Source organism: Emydura macquarii, unplaced genomic scaffold (assembly GCF_026122565.2).
Source record: "Emydura macquarii macquarii isolate MOO-44397 ecotype Brisbane River unplaced genomic scaffold, CSIRO-AGI_Emac_v2 contig_306, whole genome shotgun sequence".
In the NCBI taxonomy this organism is placed as follows: Eukaryota; Metazoa; Chordata; order Testudines; family Chelidae; genus Emydura; species Emydura macquarii.
The window spans coordinates 164,588-180,403 of record NW_027130443.1 but is presented as its reverse complement, the minus strand read 5'-3'; the positions used below and the strand labels follow the sequence as shown (position 1 = coordinate 180,403).

The 15,816-nt window shown below is 68.3% G+C and overlaps 2 protein-coding genes across 2 annotated transcripts in view; both read right to left on the bottom strand.

Moving 5' to 3' along the window:
* Positions 1–20: 20 nt before the first annotated feature.
* PCOLCE (procollagen C-endopeptidase enhancer) lies at positions 21–7,321 on the bottom strand. Its single transcript, XM_067555054.1, has 9 exons — positions 7,119–7,321; positions 5,789–5,897; positions 5,203–5,461; positions 2,579–2,703; positions 2,370–2,506; positions 1,761–2,026; positions 1,524–1,595; positions 1,249–1,419; positions 21–1,058 (listed from the first exon to the last, which is right to left on the bottom strand). Exons 1-9 carry the CDS (start codon positions 7,226–7,228, stop codon positions 904–906), a joined length of 1,404 nt encoding a protein of 467 aa, XP_067411155.1. The 5' UTR covers positions 7,229–7,321; the 3' UTR covers positions 21–903.
* Positions 7,322–9,167: 1,846 nt separating this feature from the next.
* Positions 9,168–15,816, bottom strand: part of KIF1C (kinesin family member 1C) — a 38,690-nt gene continuing 32,041 nt past the window's right edge. The window contains exons 10-22 of the mRNA XM_067555046.1: positions 15,403–15,481; positions 15,063–15,141; positions 14,798–14,937; positions 14,421–14,584; positions 13,955–14,034; positions 13,521–13,596; positions 13,162–13,241; positions 12,980–13,074; positions 12,208–12,291; positions 11,915–12,095; positions 11,716–11,788; positions 10,915–11,520; positions 9,168–10,362 (exon numbers count right to left, since the gene is read on the bottom strand). Of these exons, the coding sequence (XP_067411147.1) occupies positions 9,637–10,362; positions 10,915–11,520; positions 11,716–11,788; positions 11,915–12,095; positions 12,208–12,291; positions 12,980–13,074; positions 13,162–13,241; positions 13,521–13,596; positions 13,955–14,034; positions 14,421–14,584; positions 14,798–14,937; positions 15,063–15,141; positions 15,403–15,481 (2,463 nt within the window). The 3' untranslated portion in view covers positions 9,168–9,636. The remainder of the gene's footprint in view (positions 10,363–10,914; positions 11,521–11,715; positions 11,789–11,914; positions 12,096–12,207; positions 12,292–12,979; positions 13,075–13,161; positions 13,242–13,520; positions 13,597–13,954; positions 14,035–14,420; positions 14,585–14,797; positions 14,938–15,062; positions 15,142–15,402; positions 15,482–15,816) is intronic.

The following is a 15,816-nucleotide window of genomic DNA, read 5'->3' as shown; positions in this document are numbered from 1 at the left end:
CCATCCCCCGATCATGGAGCACAATTGACCCGACGCCGAAGCTGCGACTGGGTATTAATAAAGCGCCAGAAGCGGAGCCGACAGCCTGGTCTGGGGGGCCAGGACCCCCCGGAGCCCCTCACGTCAGACCCACGGCCAGGACAGCCGGGACTGCCGCAGCCCCCCCAGATCAGAGCCATGGCCCGGCCGGTCGGCACCTTGGAGCCCCTCACATCAGACCCACGGCCCAGCTAGCCAGGACTCCCCGGAACCCCCCAGGTCAGACCCACGGCCCATCTGGCTGGACCCCAGCGCCTCCCAGTTCAGACCCACGGCCCAGCCAGATCTGTCAGCGCCCCTCACTCCCAACCTGCAGGCTCCCGCCCAGCTGTGCCAGTCCCGTCCCTGGGGTTATTTATGGCAAGGGGGGGCGATGGGGGGCTGTGGCCCCGTGACAGCTGCCAGGGGCACATGGAAGCCACTGAAGGCTGGGGCTGTCCTGGGAGCCAGGATGCCTGGGTTCTCTCCCCGGCTATGGGGGGGGCTGGGAGCTGCTGTGCATGTGGGGCCCACCGACGCCCAGAGCTGAGGCCTGGCTGGGAAGGAGCCCATGGGAGTGGGGGTGGGGAGGGTGGGGGAGGGGTAGCATGGGGGAGGGGGTGGGTTGAGGCATGCCCAGGGCTGGGCTGGGAGGGCGGCACTGGAGCCAGCTCCAGCTCCCCCCACCCGCCCTGGCCCGCGGGGGCTGCTCCACGTTCCCGCGCTGGCGCGATTTGCACAGGGGGGCGCGATCTAGGGGCAGGCGGCAGGGCCGGTCGGCTCCTTTATTGGGATACACAGAGCGGCCCAGCCCCCGGCACACACTCGGCCCTGCAGGCGCAGGAGCCGGGGGCAGGAGGTCGGAGCTGCAGGGCCCCCTGGGGCTCAGCTCTTCGCACGGGGCGCCCCGGTGCACGGCCGCTTGCTGAGGCTGGTGAGGATCTGGTGCTGCTGCTGTCGATACGGGACCACGAAGCTCTCGGCCGGCAGCTGCCCTGCCCCCTCGGCGTCCACCCGGCCCATGAAGATATAGCTGGAGCCTGGCGGGGAAGAGAATCAGGAGAAGTGGGAGATGCGGCCACCTCTGGGGCGGAGCGGCTGGTTATACAGGAACCCCTCTCCCAGCACTGAGATGCGGCCACCTCTGGGGTGGGGCGGCTGATTATATGGGGACCCCTCTCCCAGCACTGAGATGCTCCCAGGTCTGGGGCGGGGCCCCGGCTGACTCACCTTTCTTCAGGACGGGGCACTGGTGGCAAGGCACCTCCAGGCGCACGGTGGCCCCTTTCCCGGCCTGGGGCAGGCTGAGGGCGCCGGCTTTGTACGTGTTCATGAGTGAGATGGTGGCTGTGCCCTGGTTACCAGCCCCTCGCACTGCGGTTTTCACGGTGCCGGTGATCACTGGGGGACGGGAGAGGGGATGAATCCTTGGCCTTCGGGCACTTGTCCCAGAGCCAGGGGAGCCCCCACCTCCTCCGCCCTCCCCAGCCTCCTGGGTCCCTTACCAAAGTCATTGGCGCAGAAGTTGCTCTGCAGACTCCCTGTGCGGCGGCACTTCTGGGGGCACGGAGCCTTAGCTGTGGGGAAGACGGGGGTCAGTGCTCAGACTGGGGGAGGCAGCGGCGCCGGCCCCCCCAAAAACCCCCCAACACAGCTGGGAATTAGAATGGGGGGCTGCGGGTGGGGAGCGAGGGGCGCCGGCAGGGCTGTGTGTGGCTCTGGTCTGCACGGGCCCATCTTACCCAGCGTCGGGGCGCTGGGTGGCTCAGCCTCGGGCAGGGCCCTGGTGGTGGGCTTGGGCTCAGGCGCTGGTTTCGGTTTCCCGGCGGGCTTGGTGCCAGCCCGGCCCGGTTTGGAGCCGGGGAAGACGCCGGCGCTGGGCTTGGAGGCCTTGTCGGGCAGCTCCGAGCGGCTGCGGATGGTGTAGGGGGGGGCGAAGCCGTCGGCCGTGACGCTGAGATCCGAAACGAACTGGACCAAGAGCTCGTTGCCCTCTGAGTAGATGGTGCTGCGGGGGAGACGGGTCAGAACAGCCCCCCAGGGCGCCAGGGCAGGAATGTGGGGGAGGGGTGGGGCAGGGCTGGGCCTCACCCAGGAGAAGGGCGGGGGATGGGGGTGGGGCAGGGGCTCACCCGAGGAAGGGGCTGGCAGCAGGGGAAGTGGGGTGGTGGGGGAGGGGCAGGTGGGGGGAGGGGCCGGGGCTCACTCGGGGGCTATGTCCCCACAGAAGCAGTCCATGTGCCGGGAGCGGGAGGGGAGGGGTGGGGGCTCACCCAGGGTCCTTGCAGAAGTGGCCCATGCACCGGGAGTGGCGGTGGGGGAGGGGTGGTGGGGGAGGGGCAGGGGCTCACCCGGGGGCCGTGTCCCCGCAGAAGCGGCCCACACGCCGGGACTGGTCGCTGGATCCGCCGTTGAAGACAGCCACGTAGTCATAGCGACAATAGCTGTCGGCCTCCACGTCAAACTTGCCGAAGGCCAACTCGATCACCTGGGGGCGAGATGGGGTGAATCCAGCCCCTCACGCGGCCCTGCCGCCCCGCCCCCCACCCCGCCCCCATACCTGGCCCTGGGGGGCGATGATGTGCCAGGAGCAGCTGATGCCGGCTGGGTAGTCGCTCTCGGGCCAGTTTGGAGTTTTCAGGCTGCCCTGGGGCTTCTCCAGCTTCCCCCCACAGAACTGGTGCTCTGCAAGACACGGCCCGGTGGGGTCAGCGGGGCAGACCCAGGGCCTGGGGTGCCCCAGAGCTTCTGGGCACCCGCGGGCACTCGAGGCGAGGCCGTGGGGTGGCGTGTGAGCGTGCACAGAGGTGTGCAGAGAGAGAGGTGAGTGTGCCGGGCAAGTGTGCCAGCGTGAGTGTGCAGGGATGGGGGGCTGTGCCTGGGATGAGTAGAGGTGCCCCACATGGACAAGTGTGCAAATAAGTGAGAGTGTGCATGGGTTGTGCAAGGCTGGGGGGTGTGTATGGGGAAATTTGAAAATGTGTGTGGAAACATAGGTGTGCTTGCATGTGAAGTGTGCATGAGTGCTGTGCGAGGATATAGGTGAGTGTGCACAGAGAAGTTTGCAAAGGCATGTGAGTGAGTGTGCACGAGAGGTGTGCAAGATATACATCAGCGTGCATGCGTATCCCTGAGTGTGCAATGATACAGGGCGCTGTACAAATGGAAGCGTGCGCCCGGCTGGGCAGAAGCGTGCAGGGGGAAGGGTGTGAGTGTGCAAGGAAGCGTGCAGTCAAGCTAGCAAGTGTGCCAATGCGTGAACGCACATGGGGAAAGGTGCATTCTGCACGGAAGTCATCTCTGTGTGTAAGACGGCTGCACAGGGGCTGGGTGTGCAAGAGCTCCTGGCAGGGTGTATGCAGGCGTGGTATAGGTGTGTGTGAATCCCAGTGAGTGTGCAAGCCAGTGAACGTACAAATGTACAATCTTTGCCTGCACAAGCACTAGTGAAAACCTCTTCCTGCTCGTGCAAGGGGACAGACATCATTGTGTGAGTGGGCAAATCCGTGCCTCGCCACCACCTGGCAGTACACACATCTCTGCCTGGACGTGCAAGGGTGCAACATGTACACGTAGTGGTGCAAACTTCTAGGGGAGCGTGCAAACTGCCTGCCCACGTGCAAACCCCCAACTGAGCGTGCATCGCCTCAGACCTGCATTGGTGCGTGTGCAAACCAGCACTGGTGAGCGTGCAACTCCCCTTGCCTGCTTGCCGCTTGCCCTGTGCATATCCCCGCACTAGCACCACGCTGGCCTTTCTGGGTGTGACCCTCTCCCCCCTGCTCACTTCTACATGTCCCACTGGGCCCCACCCCCACTCAGATCCCCCCCCACACACATGCCCTGAGCCCTGCCTTGGGGGCGATCAGCTCTGGGGTGCAGCCGGGAGCCAGGCAATGTCCCGCGGTGCCTGACACAGCTGGCATCAACACATCTGTGCCCAGGTTTGCTCAGCTCCCGGCTGTGGGGGCCATGGCCCCGGGGGGGGGGGGGGGGTTGGAGGAGGGGTTAGAAGCGTGAGGGGGGGAAGGGCAGCAGCAGGGAGGGGGTGGGGCGGGGAAAGGGAGAACCAGACTTTTGCAACCCAGCAATTTCCCGGCTGCTGGCGCAGGCCTCAGGCCGGCCGCAGGCGGCTAATTACAGGGTGGGGGGAGCCGGGGGGGCCGCACCGTGGCCCTATGGTGGAAGCAAGGGGCTGGGGGGCAGGTTCTCACCCTGGCCAGCAGCCAAGCCCCCCCCCTCCAGCAGCCACGGCGATGCGGGGCCAGATCCCAGGTTGGGGCAAAGGGACTGGGGGGAGAAGGCAGCTGGTTTTGGGGTGCACAAGATGGAGGGAGACCCCCCAATCTGCCCACCGCCGGGGCTCCCAGCATCCTCTCTGCCCCTCCAGCCCTTTGCCCCGGGCTGTGATCCGACCGCAATGGGCCCCCCCCAGGGAGCAGGACCCAGACGAGATGGTCTGCGGCCTGCGGGGGGGGCGCCGTTGCCAGCGCGGGGCGCGGCGCGGCAGCTGGGTACTCACCATCCCAATAGGCCCAGGGCTCCCCGGCTAAGCGGGAGTCTATGTGCCGGGCGGCGCCCCACCTCTGCCGTCCGCGCGGCCGGCCTGCAAAAGGTCCTGCAGGTTGGGACGGGTGGGGGGGCCATGCAAGCCGGAGACACGGGACGCTCGGCAGGGTGCATTGTGGGCAACATGCTCCCAGAATCCTCTCTGCCCTGGGCATCAATGCAGGGTGCATCGTGTGAACAACATTCCCAGAATCCTCTCTGCCCTGGGCAGCCGGGCAGAGTGCATTGTGGGTAACTTGCTCCCAGAATCCTCTCTGCCCTGGGCGTCAATGCAGGGTGCATCGTGTGAACAACATTCCCAGAATCCTCTCTGCCCTGGGCAGTCAGGCAGAGTGCATTGTGGGTAACGTGCTCCCAGAATCCTCTCTGCCCTGGGCGTCAGGGCAGGGTGCATTGTGGGTAATGTCCTCTCAGAATCTTCTCTGCCCTGGGCATCAGGGCAGAGTGCATTGTGGGTAACATGCTCCCAGAATCCTCTCTGCCCTGGGCATCAGGGCAGGGTGCATTGTGGGTAATGAGCACCCAAGATCCTCTCTGCCCTGGCGGCTGGGCAGGGCCCCACGATCCCAGCCCTGGCCATGCACCGGGGGGGCCGCGGGCGGGGGGGTCCCTCACCGTTGACGTGGGGCAGGCCGCCGCTGAACCACACCAGGAAGCCACGGCCCCCGGTGCCCTCGTCCGTCACCATCTGCAGCATCATGCGGTTGCCGGTGGAGAGTACTGCACCAGGCCGGAAGGTGCCGCAGAAGCGGCCCAGCCGCTGGGCGCTCACCGAGTGGCCGTTGTAGACGTCCAGGTAGTCGAAGCGGCAGGCCGAGTCCGGCTCCAGGTCAAAGACCCGGAAGGAGAGCATCACCACCTGGCCCTCTGGCACCTGGGGGCAGGGCTGGGGTTAGCGGGGGGCAGGCTGGGGCGCGGGGGGCCAGGCTGGGTGATGGGCGGGGCTGGGGGGCATATGGCTGTGGGGAGCGGGGCGCTGGCAGGGCAGCGGGGAGGCAGAGGGGGCACAGTGGGTCTGAGGACATCTGTGTGGGGAAGCGAGCTGTGGGGCACTAGAAGATGGGGAGGGGGCTGTGAGGTGGGGGGGGGGTCTGCCAGAGAGGTGTGGGGGAGGGAGCCAGGTTAGGGCTCACCTCCCTTTTGTTTGTATACCCCCCACCCCCTTGTAACTCCCATGTCTCGCCTCCCAGTCCCCCCATACCGTGATGGTCCAGGTGCATGTCTTGCCAGAGGGGTAGTGGTTGGGGAAAGCCTCGCTGGCGATGTACCCCGAGTCTCCCGTGTGCACCCCACCGCACAGGAACACAGGCCTGAGAGAAACCCACACAGGGGTCAGCCAGGGCCCCGGAGCCGCCAGGGCTGGGGGTGCAGGGCTGAGATGCTCCCCCCAATATATGGCCCAAGGCCGGTCCCTGCCGAAACACAGCCTGGACCCAGAGCCTAGCCTGTGGGTCGGGAGTGAGGGGCCCCATTACCCCCCCATGACAGCTCTGCCGGTGCCCCTCACTCCTGACCCGCAGCCCCCACCAGCCCGGCCCTGGGCTCCCCAGCTCTGCCGGTGCCCCTCACTCCTGACCCGCAGCCCCTGCTAGCCCAGCCCTGGCCCCACTGCGGTGAAGCCACAGGAACCAGCTGATGTCAGCGTCCAGGATCCAGCATCTGTTTGTCCTGGCCTGGGAGTCTGGGGCTGGGAGGCTGCCCAGGCTGGGGGCAGTCGCGGGGGGGCTCTGGAGATCAGAGCAGCTAGAGTCCTCCCCGCTGCCACCAGTGGGGGCTGAGATGGAAACGCCTGGTCCACCCCATGGCCTGTGACAGCCCCCCCACGGCCTGCAACCCTCCATCACCCCCCCACGCAACCTCCCCCAGGCCCAGGCGCGGACAGGGTGAAGGGCCGGTCCCAGCCTTGCACACGCGTGTGAAATGGATGGGCAGCATCTAATCGCTGGCGGCCAGACAGATGGACGCGGGGCAGGAGTGAAAAACCAGGACACGTGGGGAGAAGGGTGCGGTGGGGGGGTGGTAACTCGGGTGTGGGAGACAAACCCCGGATCTTGGGGCAGCTGGTCCCCCTGGGTCCGTGCGTCCGCCTCTGTCCGTATGTCCGCCTCTGCCCCCGCCCCCTCCAGGTTTGGAGACCCTAAAGCTCCAGTTGTCGCCTTTTCCCCCCGCCGCCCCTGAGGGCCCAGCCCGGCCCCCCCAGCCCCTGCCCGGGGAATTCGGAGAATCCGCAGCTCTTGGCTCAGCCCCGCTTCTGACAGTTCCAGCGCCGCGGGGCTAAACCTTTCCAGATGTGCCGGGGCAGGGCGCGCAGCTGGAGGCGCCCAGGGCAGCCACATCCCGGAGCCCCCCAGAGCCCCGGGCGCCCCGCAGCTGGGCCAGGCCTGATGCCCCTCACTCCCGACCCACAGCCCCCTCCAAGCCCGGCCCTGCCTACCCCAGCCATGCCCAGTGCCCCTCACTCCCGACCCACAGCCCCGGCCCTGGGACGGAGTTGGGGGGAGATGGGGGTCAGAGATCGGGGGCTGCGGTACCTGGTGGCGTTGGGGGCGGGAGCAGGGGCAGAGGCGGGGTCCGGGTCGTTCTGCCCCATGGCGCAGCCCCAAAGCAGCAGCGGCAGCAGCAGGCTCCGGGCCGGGGTCATGTTGGGTCTGGGTCTGGGTCTGGGTCTGGTCCCTGCGCGGACGGGCCGGGAGGACGCGGCGGCTCGGGCTCGGCGCAGCCTTAAGCGGGGAGGGGGCGGGGCGGAGGGAGGGGGCGGGCTGGGGGGCAAAGGGGCGAGGATTCCCCCGGGGGGGATCCCCAGGGGGAGGGGGACCTGTCGGGGGATGGATTCGTTGGGGGAGGGGCTGAGTGGGGGGATTCTATGGGGGGGCTCCTTGGGGGGCGGAGTTTGTGAGGAGGGGTCTGCAGGGGGAGGGGCCAGGTGGGGGATTCCCCTGGGGGCGGAGTTAGCTGTCTTGGGGGCGGAGCCTATTCCCGTGGGGCGGTGCTGACGTGGCATGGGGGGCCGGCGGCCAATCAGCGGCCGGGGCGGCATATAGGGCGGGGCCAGCCCCCTGCGGGGCGGGGCGGAGCCAATGGGGAGTCGGCAGCTCTAGGCGCTGCAAGGCGGGACTCAGGGGGGCCATGTAGAGAGACCTGGGGGGCTGTCGGCAGGAGGAGCTTGGGGGGGTCTCCCTCGGTGCGGAGGGAGGGCTGGGGAGGGAGGGGTGCATGGGGGCAGGCAGGGGAAGATGGCGTCTTCCACCGCCCCCCACTGCGGGCTCTGATCCCCCTTCTCCCCCCCCCCCCCGCTGACCCTGGGAAGGGAGGTGGTCAGCGCTTTATAAACAGCTGCCAGGCTGCACCCCAGAGCTGGCTGCAGCTCCCCCTCCCCCCCCCCAGACCTGCACTGGGGAAGCCTGTGGGGCTGGGGCCCCCATTCCTATTAAGCCTTGAGGTTGAGTTATTGTAAAGTCTCCCCCCTCCCCCTCCCCCACGCTCACTGGATCCAGGAGGCAGAACCCCCAGCTGGGCCGGCCCGGCCACAAGCAGCACGGTGGGGGAGGGGACCACTTCTGGGATGGGGGTATCAGGTGCCTTCACCCAAAAGTCTCCTCGTTCCCCCGCATGGCTCTGCTGCCCCACACGTGGCTGCCCCCCCCACTCAGCCATCCCAGCCCCCCCGGCGGGTGAGGGGTTCGGATCCTGCCCTACCCCGTGTCCAGTGGCAGAGAGTTCCCCAGGCCCTGCCTGGCCCCAACGCAGGACAGTGGCTGGAGCTGCTCCGTCACCTGCCCCGAACGGCCGTGGTCCTGCGCCCCATGGCACGGGGCAGGCTCCGGCCTCGGCCCCAGGGTGGTGGGGGTGCTCGGAAGGAAAACAAACGGACTCGGTAAAGGCCCCCCAGCCCTGCCCATGCCCCTCATTCCCGCCAGCCTAGCCCTGGGCCCCCCCCCCGAGAATGCCGAGAGCAGACGAACAGAGGCAGTTTACATGTTTAAGGGGGGGGGGGGGGGAGAGACACAATATCATAAACCCCGGGCCAGCCCCCCTCCCCCACCAGGTGCCCCCCCAAGAAAAGAATAAATCCAAACACCAGAGAAGTGGGGGGGCAGTCTGCACAAAACACACAACACACAGGCCACAACGTGTGTGTGGGGGGGGGAGAGGAACTTCTGGGCAGGGGGCTGGAGTCTAGGGGGAGGGGCTGGTTTCTGGGGGGGGGCATCTCTGGCATCCCCCCTGAGATAGCCCCCCCCCCCCCAACTAGGACAGAGCCAGGCCCCCCCGCCACAGCCCTGAAGAGAACCCAGGAGTCCTGGCTCCCAGCCCCACGAGGGTGAGACACACGCACACAGGGTCCCCCCCTTCCACTTTGCTGGGGGGGACAGTGATCCAGCCCCTCCAGCCCTAACAACATCTGACCTCCAGCACCCCCTGCCCCCTTGCATCCCGCCATAGCCCTCCTTAGCCCCCGCCAATCCTTCCTCTCTGGGGGGATCCCCATCCCACACACCCCAACACTAGCAGCTTTCTGTGGGGGGCAGTAATCAGCCCCCCCCCCCCGGTGAGACGGGGGGGGGTACAAACAAGCCGATTGTCCTTGTGTGCCCCTGGCCGGGCCAATGCACTCCTGGGGGGCCAGACATCCCCCCAGCCCTTCCCGCAGCCAGGGAGCCGCGCTCAGTGATGGCCGGAGCCGGCGGGCGGGCAGACAGGAAGGGGGCTCCCCCGCGCCCAGGAGCTATACCCCCCCTCCCCAGGGGGGAGAGGCTGTCCCTGATTTCCCACAATCCTCTGTGTCTTACCAGCCTGTCCCCTCCTCCTTCCCACAATCCTCTGCCACTTGTCCCTTCCCATCATCCTCTGCAGCACCCTTCCCCACCCACGCCCGACTTTCCCAAGACCCTCTGCAGCCACGCACCCTCCTCCTCCCTGCTTTCCCATGATCCTCCACTGCCTGCTGTTCCCAGACCCCTCCCCTGCTCAACCCCCCCCCCCCGTTCCCACGCTCCTCCCCCGCTGCCACTTTTCCCGCGAGCCCACTGTGGGGGGGAAGGGGTGCCATCACAGGGGACTCCCCTGCTCCTGCAGATCGGGGGCTGAGTGCTGGCGGCGCACGCGAGGCGGCGTGGGGCAGGGGCGCTGGCCGGCGGGCGGACCCGGGCGGTGCTGCGGGTACGGCTGGTAGTTGAGCCTGCGGGGCGGGGGCGACTCCCGGGCACCCGGGTGGGAGGCCTTGTCCCGGCTGCCCCCATCCAGGGAGCTGCGCCGGCGTGGGTGGGGCGGCTGCTGCGGCTGCTGCTGGCGGCCGCCTAGTCTGTGCGGGGCGCCGCGCCGATGCCGGGGCGGCCCGGGCGAGTCCCCCGGCACCGCCTGGACCCCCTGGCCCTCCGGCGCCGCCTCCTCGCCCCCACCCAGCATGAAGGCCGTGCTGGGGCCCCAGGAGTAGCGGTGCTGCGGGTTGCTCTTGAAGGGGAAGCGGAGGGTGCAGTCGTGGGGGGGCACGAACTTGCCGGGGCCGTGGGGCTGACGCCGGGGGCACCTGCCAAGCTGCTGCTGGGGCTGCTGCTGGAGGCTCTGGAGCCGGACCTGCTCCTGCCTCAGCCAGCGCAGGCGCCCGCGCCGGAAGGCCGGGTCCTGCTCCATCAGCCGGCACACGCGGGCGTAGCTGGAGGCCTCCGGCCCCTCCTGGGCACCAGGCGAGGCCGGGCTCCCCACGTCGTCCTGCAGCCCCTCCTCGAGCAGCCGGGAGCCCCACTCGCTCTCCAGGTCCTCGTCCGTCCCGTCATCCTGCCGGCAAACCCACGGGGGCGTTAGGGGGAGCACGCGCGGAGGGCGGGGGGCCAGGACTCCTGGGTTCTATATCCACAGAGCCCAGAGGGGAAGCCAGTGAGCTCAGACCTGGGACTCAGGGGGGTCATTCCCCAGCCCGCTGCCCCCCGCCTGCCTCCGGTGCCCCTCTGTGTGCGAAGCAGGAATGAGCAGCTGCCCCATAGGACCGGCCAGAGCCATTCACAGCGGGGGGATGGGTTGTGACTTCAGCACAGGACACAACCAGGTCCCCGACCAGCCCCCTCACTCCCGATCCACAGTCCCTGCCAGCCCGGCCCGTGCCCCTCACCCCCGACCTGCAGCCCCTGCTAGTTTGCAGCTTGATCCGGTTTGGGTCCAGATGGCGCCGACACCTGGGTCCAATGAAGGGAACCAAGGTAAATGCCGGGGCTCCCCCTCCTGGTGAGATGTGGCCAGTGGCCGGGTTCTCACCCCGGCTCTGGGAGGGGGACCCAGTGGGTCAGAGCAGGGCGGGGGCCGGGACCCAGGACTCCTGGGTTCTCCCCTCACCTGGGAGATGGGGATGACCCTCTCCATCTTCACCATGCGGTCGCGCAGGGCCCGGATCTCCTCGTCCTTCATGTTGTTCTGGATCTTCACCTCCTGCAGGATGTCGGTCAGCTTGTCGATGTGCGCCCGCAGGTCGTGCACGTCGGCGGGGGGGCCCCCCCGGCCCCCCTCCTCGGCCCGCTCCTCGCCGACCCCCACGGTGTCCCAGACGTCCCGGGCCACGGCCCGCCAGGTCTCCTTCTCGCCGGGGTCCCGCTTGCCATAGAGCCGGCACAGCTCCTTCATCTTGACGATGCTCATGGCGTCGATCTCCGGCCGGCCCTGGCGGAAGTCGTTCAGGGCCACCTCGTAGCAGATCTCCTTCACCGCCTGCATCTTCAGGTCGGCCAGGGTGACCCAGCTGGGGTCCTTGCCCAGGCGCCGGCGCTGCGGGATCTGGTAGACCTGGCGGGGCTCGCGCCGCTTGCCGCTGCTGGGCAGCCCGCACCGCTTGACGATGCTCTGCACCTTGGTGGCCGGCAGCTTGTCCCGCAGGGCCGAGATCAGGCGCCAGCTCTCCTCGCAGGAGCGCTTGTCCGAGTCGTCGCCGCTGTCCGAGTCCGCGTACTGCTCGGCGGGAGAGGGCAGGGGTCAGCGCCGCTGGCCGCGCCCTCCCCCGGTTCTAGGCCCCCCCCCCAGTGCTCGTCCATCTCCGCCGACAGAGAAAGGCGCTGGGCTGTCAGAACCCCAGGACTATACCCAGCACACCTGAGACCCCTTAGCCCCTGCCCCCCGCACACCCGCCCCCCGCTGCCCCCTCACCAGCCGGTGCTGCTCCAGGAGCAGATCAGCTTCCTCCTTCTCCCGCCGGTACTGGTTCTCCAGGTCCTGCAGCCTGGGGGCAGAGACGCCGTGAGACTGGGCAGCCGCCTCCCGCTGCCCCGGATCCCCCCTCGGGGTATCTCCGGCTTCCCCGCAGGGCGCGCTAGGGGAGCCGGGCCTCCTCCCCGCCCCCCCTCACCTCTTCTCCATCTCCAGCTTGATGTCGATGCCCTGCTGCTCCAGCAGCTCCCGCTGGGCGAAGCTCCAGTCCACGGGCTCAGCCGCCGGCTCTGCGGGGAGGTTGCGTTCCCGCTCCAGCCGCGCCTGCTCCGGGTGGTTGAAGCGGAAAACATGGTTCTTGCCCATCACGATGCGGTTACCTGAGGGGGGAAGGGCCGACGCAGGAATAGAACCCGGGAGTCATGGCTCCCAGCCCCCCCTCCTCTCCCAGAGCCGGGGAGAGAACCCAGGAGTCCGAGGAGCTGCCCCTACCTGACCTCAGGACCAGCGGCTCCGTCACCTGTTTTCCATTGACGTAGGTCTCGGCTCCCTCGTACGGCTCCAGCGTGACGATGGCTGTGGGGAGGGGGGAGCCCTGGTGAGCCGTGCCCATGGGGGGGGACGGGGAACCAAGGGGTTAGAAGCACCATCCATGGGGAGGAGGTAGGGGTGGTCACACCCAGGGGGGTGAGGGCACAGTCCCAGGCACATGGGGGGGCCTGAGGGGTGTGCTGGGGGGAGAACTCGGAGTGAATCCTGGTGCATGGGGGGCCGGATAGACGTGCAGTCGGGCTCAGCCCACAATTCCCATGTGGCTGTGTGTGTGGCGGGGGGGAAGCAGCCACCCGCGGACGGGGGTGGGGGCGACCCATGGATACCGTCAGGGGACGGACGGACACACCCGCGATCAGTACCTGGGAGGCTCTGCATCTCGGTCACCTCCCGCCAGCACAAGAGAGGGGGAAAGAGACATTAGGGTGAGCGCTGCCTGTGGGTGGGGAGCCGGGGGACCCACACCCCCCACACCCAGGCTCCCCCTTGTGGGGCAGGGGAGGGGGGAGCCCATCTTAGGCATCCTGGGAACGAGGGGCCCAAAGACCCCCCTGAGACGGGCCGCACCCCAAAGGATTTGGGGGGCTGAGGGGCCGTTCCCTGCCCACCCCGAGAGGATCTGGGGCAGAATGGCTCCTTGTGGGGTGCAGCGTATGGGGCAGCAGGGGCGACGCTGGGTCCCACCCCCCCAGCTCTGCCCCGTGCCCCCCACCTTCCCCGGCGGGGTTGGTGCAGCTCCGGAAGACGCAGTGCTGCTCCCTGATGAACTGGCCCGTCAGCTTGATCTCCACGTCCACCTGGCCCACCCTGCGGGGAGAGGGGGGCGCGTGAGGGCAGCGGGTCAGGCCCCCCAACCTTTGGTGCCCCCTCCCCCAGCCGCCCCACGCCTCCTACCTGGTCACACCCTCCTTGATGTGGTACAGCAGGCACTCCGACATCAGCGGGTCCTCGTTCAAATTCACCAGGTGCGGGGTCTGTGGGGGGCAGAGGGATGGTGAAATGTGGCAGGAGTCAGAGAAGGGCCGTGCCCCACGGAGAAGGGCTGCGCCCCCAAGGGCCTGGGTACAGAGGTGGATGTGGGACAGGGAGCAGAGCGGGGAGCATGTGGGTTCATGCAGCGCCCGGCTCGGCAGCAGCCCCGATCTCGCTTTGGGGGTAGCTGCGCCACCCCAACCCAAGCTGGGGCAGGGCTGGCCGGACCGTCCCTACCTGCGGTGCAGCCCCACGGGGAGTCCCCCAGCCCCTACACTTGCCTTTTTAGGGGAAAAGACCCCCACCGTGCCGCCGTCTTCCCGCACGGCCACGCCCATCTCAGCCAGCAGCGCCTCCCTGCAGAGAGAGACCCACGTCACGCCCCAGCTCGCCCCACAGGGCTCATGGACAAACTTCCACCGAGATGCGGCCACCTTTGGGGTGGGGCGGCTGGATATACCACGACCCCTCGCCTGGCACCAAGATGCGGCCACCTCTGGGATGGAGCAGCTGGATATACCATGACCCCTCGCCCGGCACCAAGATGCGGCCACCTCTGGGGCAGGGTGGCTGGATATACCATGACCCCTCGCCTGACGCTGAGATGCGGCTACCTCTGGGACGAGGCGGCTGGTTACATGGCGACCCCTCGCCCAGCGCCGAGATGCAGCCAGCTGTGGGCGACGGCAGGGCTGCGACCGCCCCCGACACTCACCTCTCCATGCGAAGGGCCTCGGTTTTCCGCAGCTTCTCCTCCCACGTCTCGTTCAGCTCCGCGATGATTTTCTCAGTCTCCTGTCAAGGCCGAAGAGCAGCTGGGCTCAGGCTGCCCCCGGCACACGGGGCCCGGGGCCCCTGGGGCCCTAGCGCTGCCTCCCCCAAGCCAGGTCTCGCCACCCATCACCTTCCACCCTCTACCCCAAGCAGGAGACTGGGGTGTGTGTGGGGAGACAGTTCAGGGACACCTGGGTTCCCTCCACAGCTCTGGGAGGGGTCTGGTGGCTTAGGTTGGGGTGGGGCTGGGAGCCCGGACTCCTGGGTTCTCTCCCCATGCTGGTACAATCTGAGCTAGAGAAGCAAGGTTGGCGGCTGGCGCAGGGTGGGGGATGGAGGGGGGATGGTTGAAGACTGGGGGGGAGGGGAGGCTGTTAAGCCCCCCCTCCCCCAAGCGGCAGCCCTACCTGCAGTCTCTCCATGGCATCCTCCGTGCAGATGAGTTGGCCCCCCAGGGCGGGGAAGGGCTCGGAGCCGCCATTGAGGGTGGGGGGCTGGGGCTTGGCAGTGGGGTCCAAGGGCAGAGCGGGGGGGCAGCTGGGGGCCTCCTCCGCCTTCAAGCCTGGTGGGAATGTTGCGGTTAGGGGGTCACGCCCTCAGCTCCCCCAAAGCCCCCCCTTTTTCCCTCCCCCCCAGGGCCCCCGGGACAGCCCCCTCTGTAACCCGTGGCCTGCCCCGGCCCCACGGAATGGGGGACGAACTCCCAGGATTGAATGGGGGCACCCCGGCCTCCCCCCAACCCCCTTCTCTCTGCCCGCTGGGGCAGGCCCACTCACGGCCGGGGGGGGCGTGCTGGCGAGGCCCTGGGTGAAGAGCAGCTCCCGCAGCCGGGCCACCTCCTCCTTCAGCTCCCGGATGAGCCGGGCGTTGGGGTCCTCGTTGATCACCGCATTGCACCGGATCTGCTTGGTGCGGTCCGCATAGCTGGGGGGGCAGAGAGCGCCGGGGGCCGGTCAGCACGCCCCCGACGCCCCCAGACTCCCGTCCCTTTCCCGGCCACCCCTCCCTGCTCCCCCCACCCCCCGACCTGCCCCCCCGCGGGCGCTCACCGCAGGGTGCTGAGTGTCTCCTCGTAGCTGCTGTCGGCTGGGCTCAGGGCCGCGATCATGGCAGTGCGGGAATTGCCCCCTGGGGGGGAGCGGGGAGGTTAGTGGGGGGCCCCCTGCCTCCATCTTTCCCCTGTTTTCCCACGCACCTCTCCAAGGGACGCTCCCCCTCTCCCCCCATTTCCTCCCCCACCCTATATCCTACCCCCGGCCAGCACTGTCCTGCCCCCTCCACATCCTACCCCACGCCCCCGGCCAGCACTGTCCTGCCCCCTCCACATCCTACCCCACGCCCCCGGCCAGCACTGTCCTGCCCCCCCACTGCAGAACGAGGGGTCATTACCCAGGTTCTCCTTGAGGAGCCAGGTGAGCACGGAGTCGCGGTAGGGGATGAAATCCGATTTCCTCTTCTTGTTGCTTTGCTGGGGTGGGAGGAAGGGAAGGTGAGGGCTGGGATTGTCTGTAGTCATTCATCCAAGACCAGGCGTGCCTCAGTTTCCCTCTGTGCCCCGCACTGCCGCCCGACAGGGTTAAAAACAGCTGCTTTTTGGAGCAGTGCCAGGGCCGTGCGGACTGGAACTAGTGGCTGGCTAACGGGCCGGCCGGAAGTGATCCCGGGGGCCCAAGGGCTCAGCTGCGACGGTCCGGGGCAGGGACAGAGACCCGGGCACCCTCCCCATGGACGGACGGAGCCGGAGACAGACGCCTCCCTCCACCCCCCGAGATCATGAGAGGAGCATGGGCAAAGGGCAGCTGA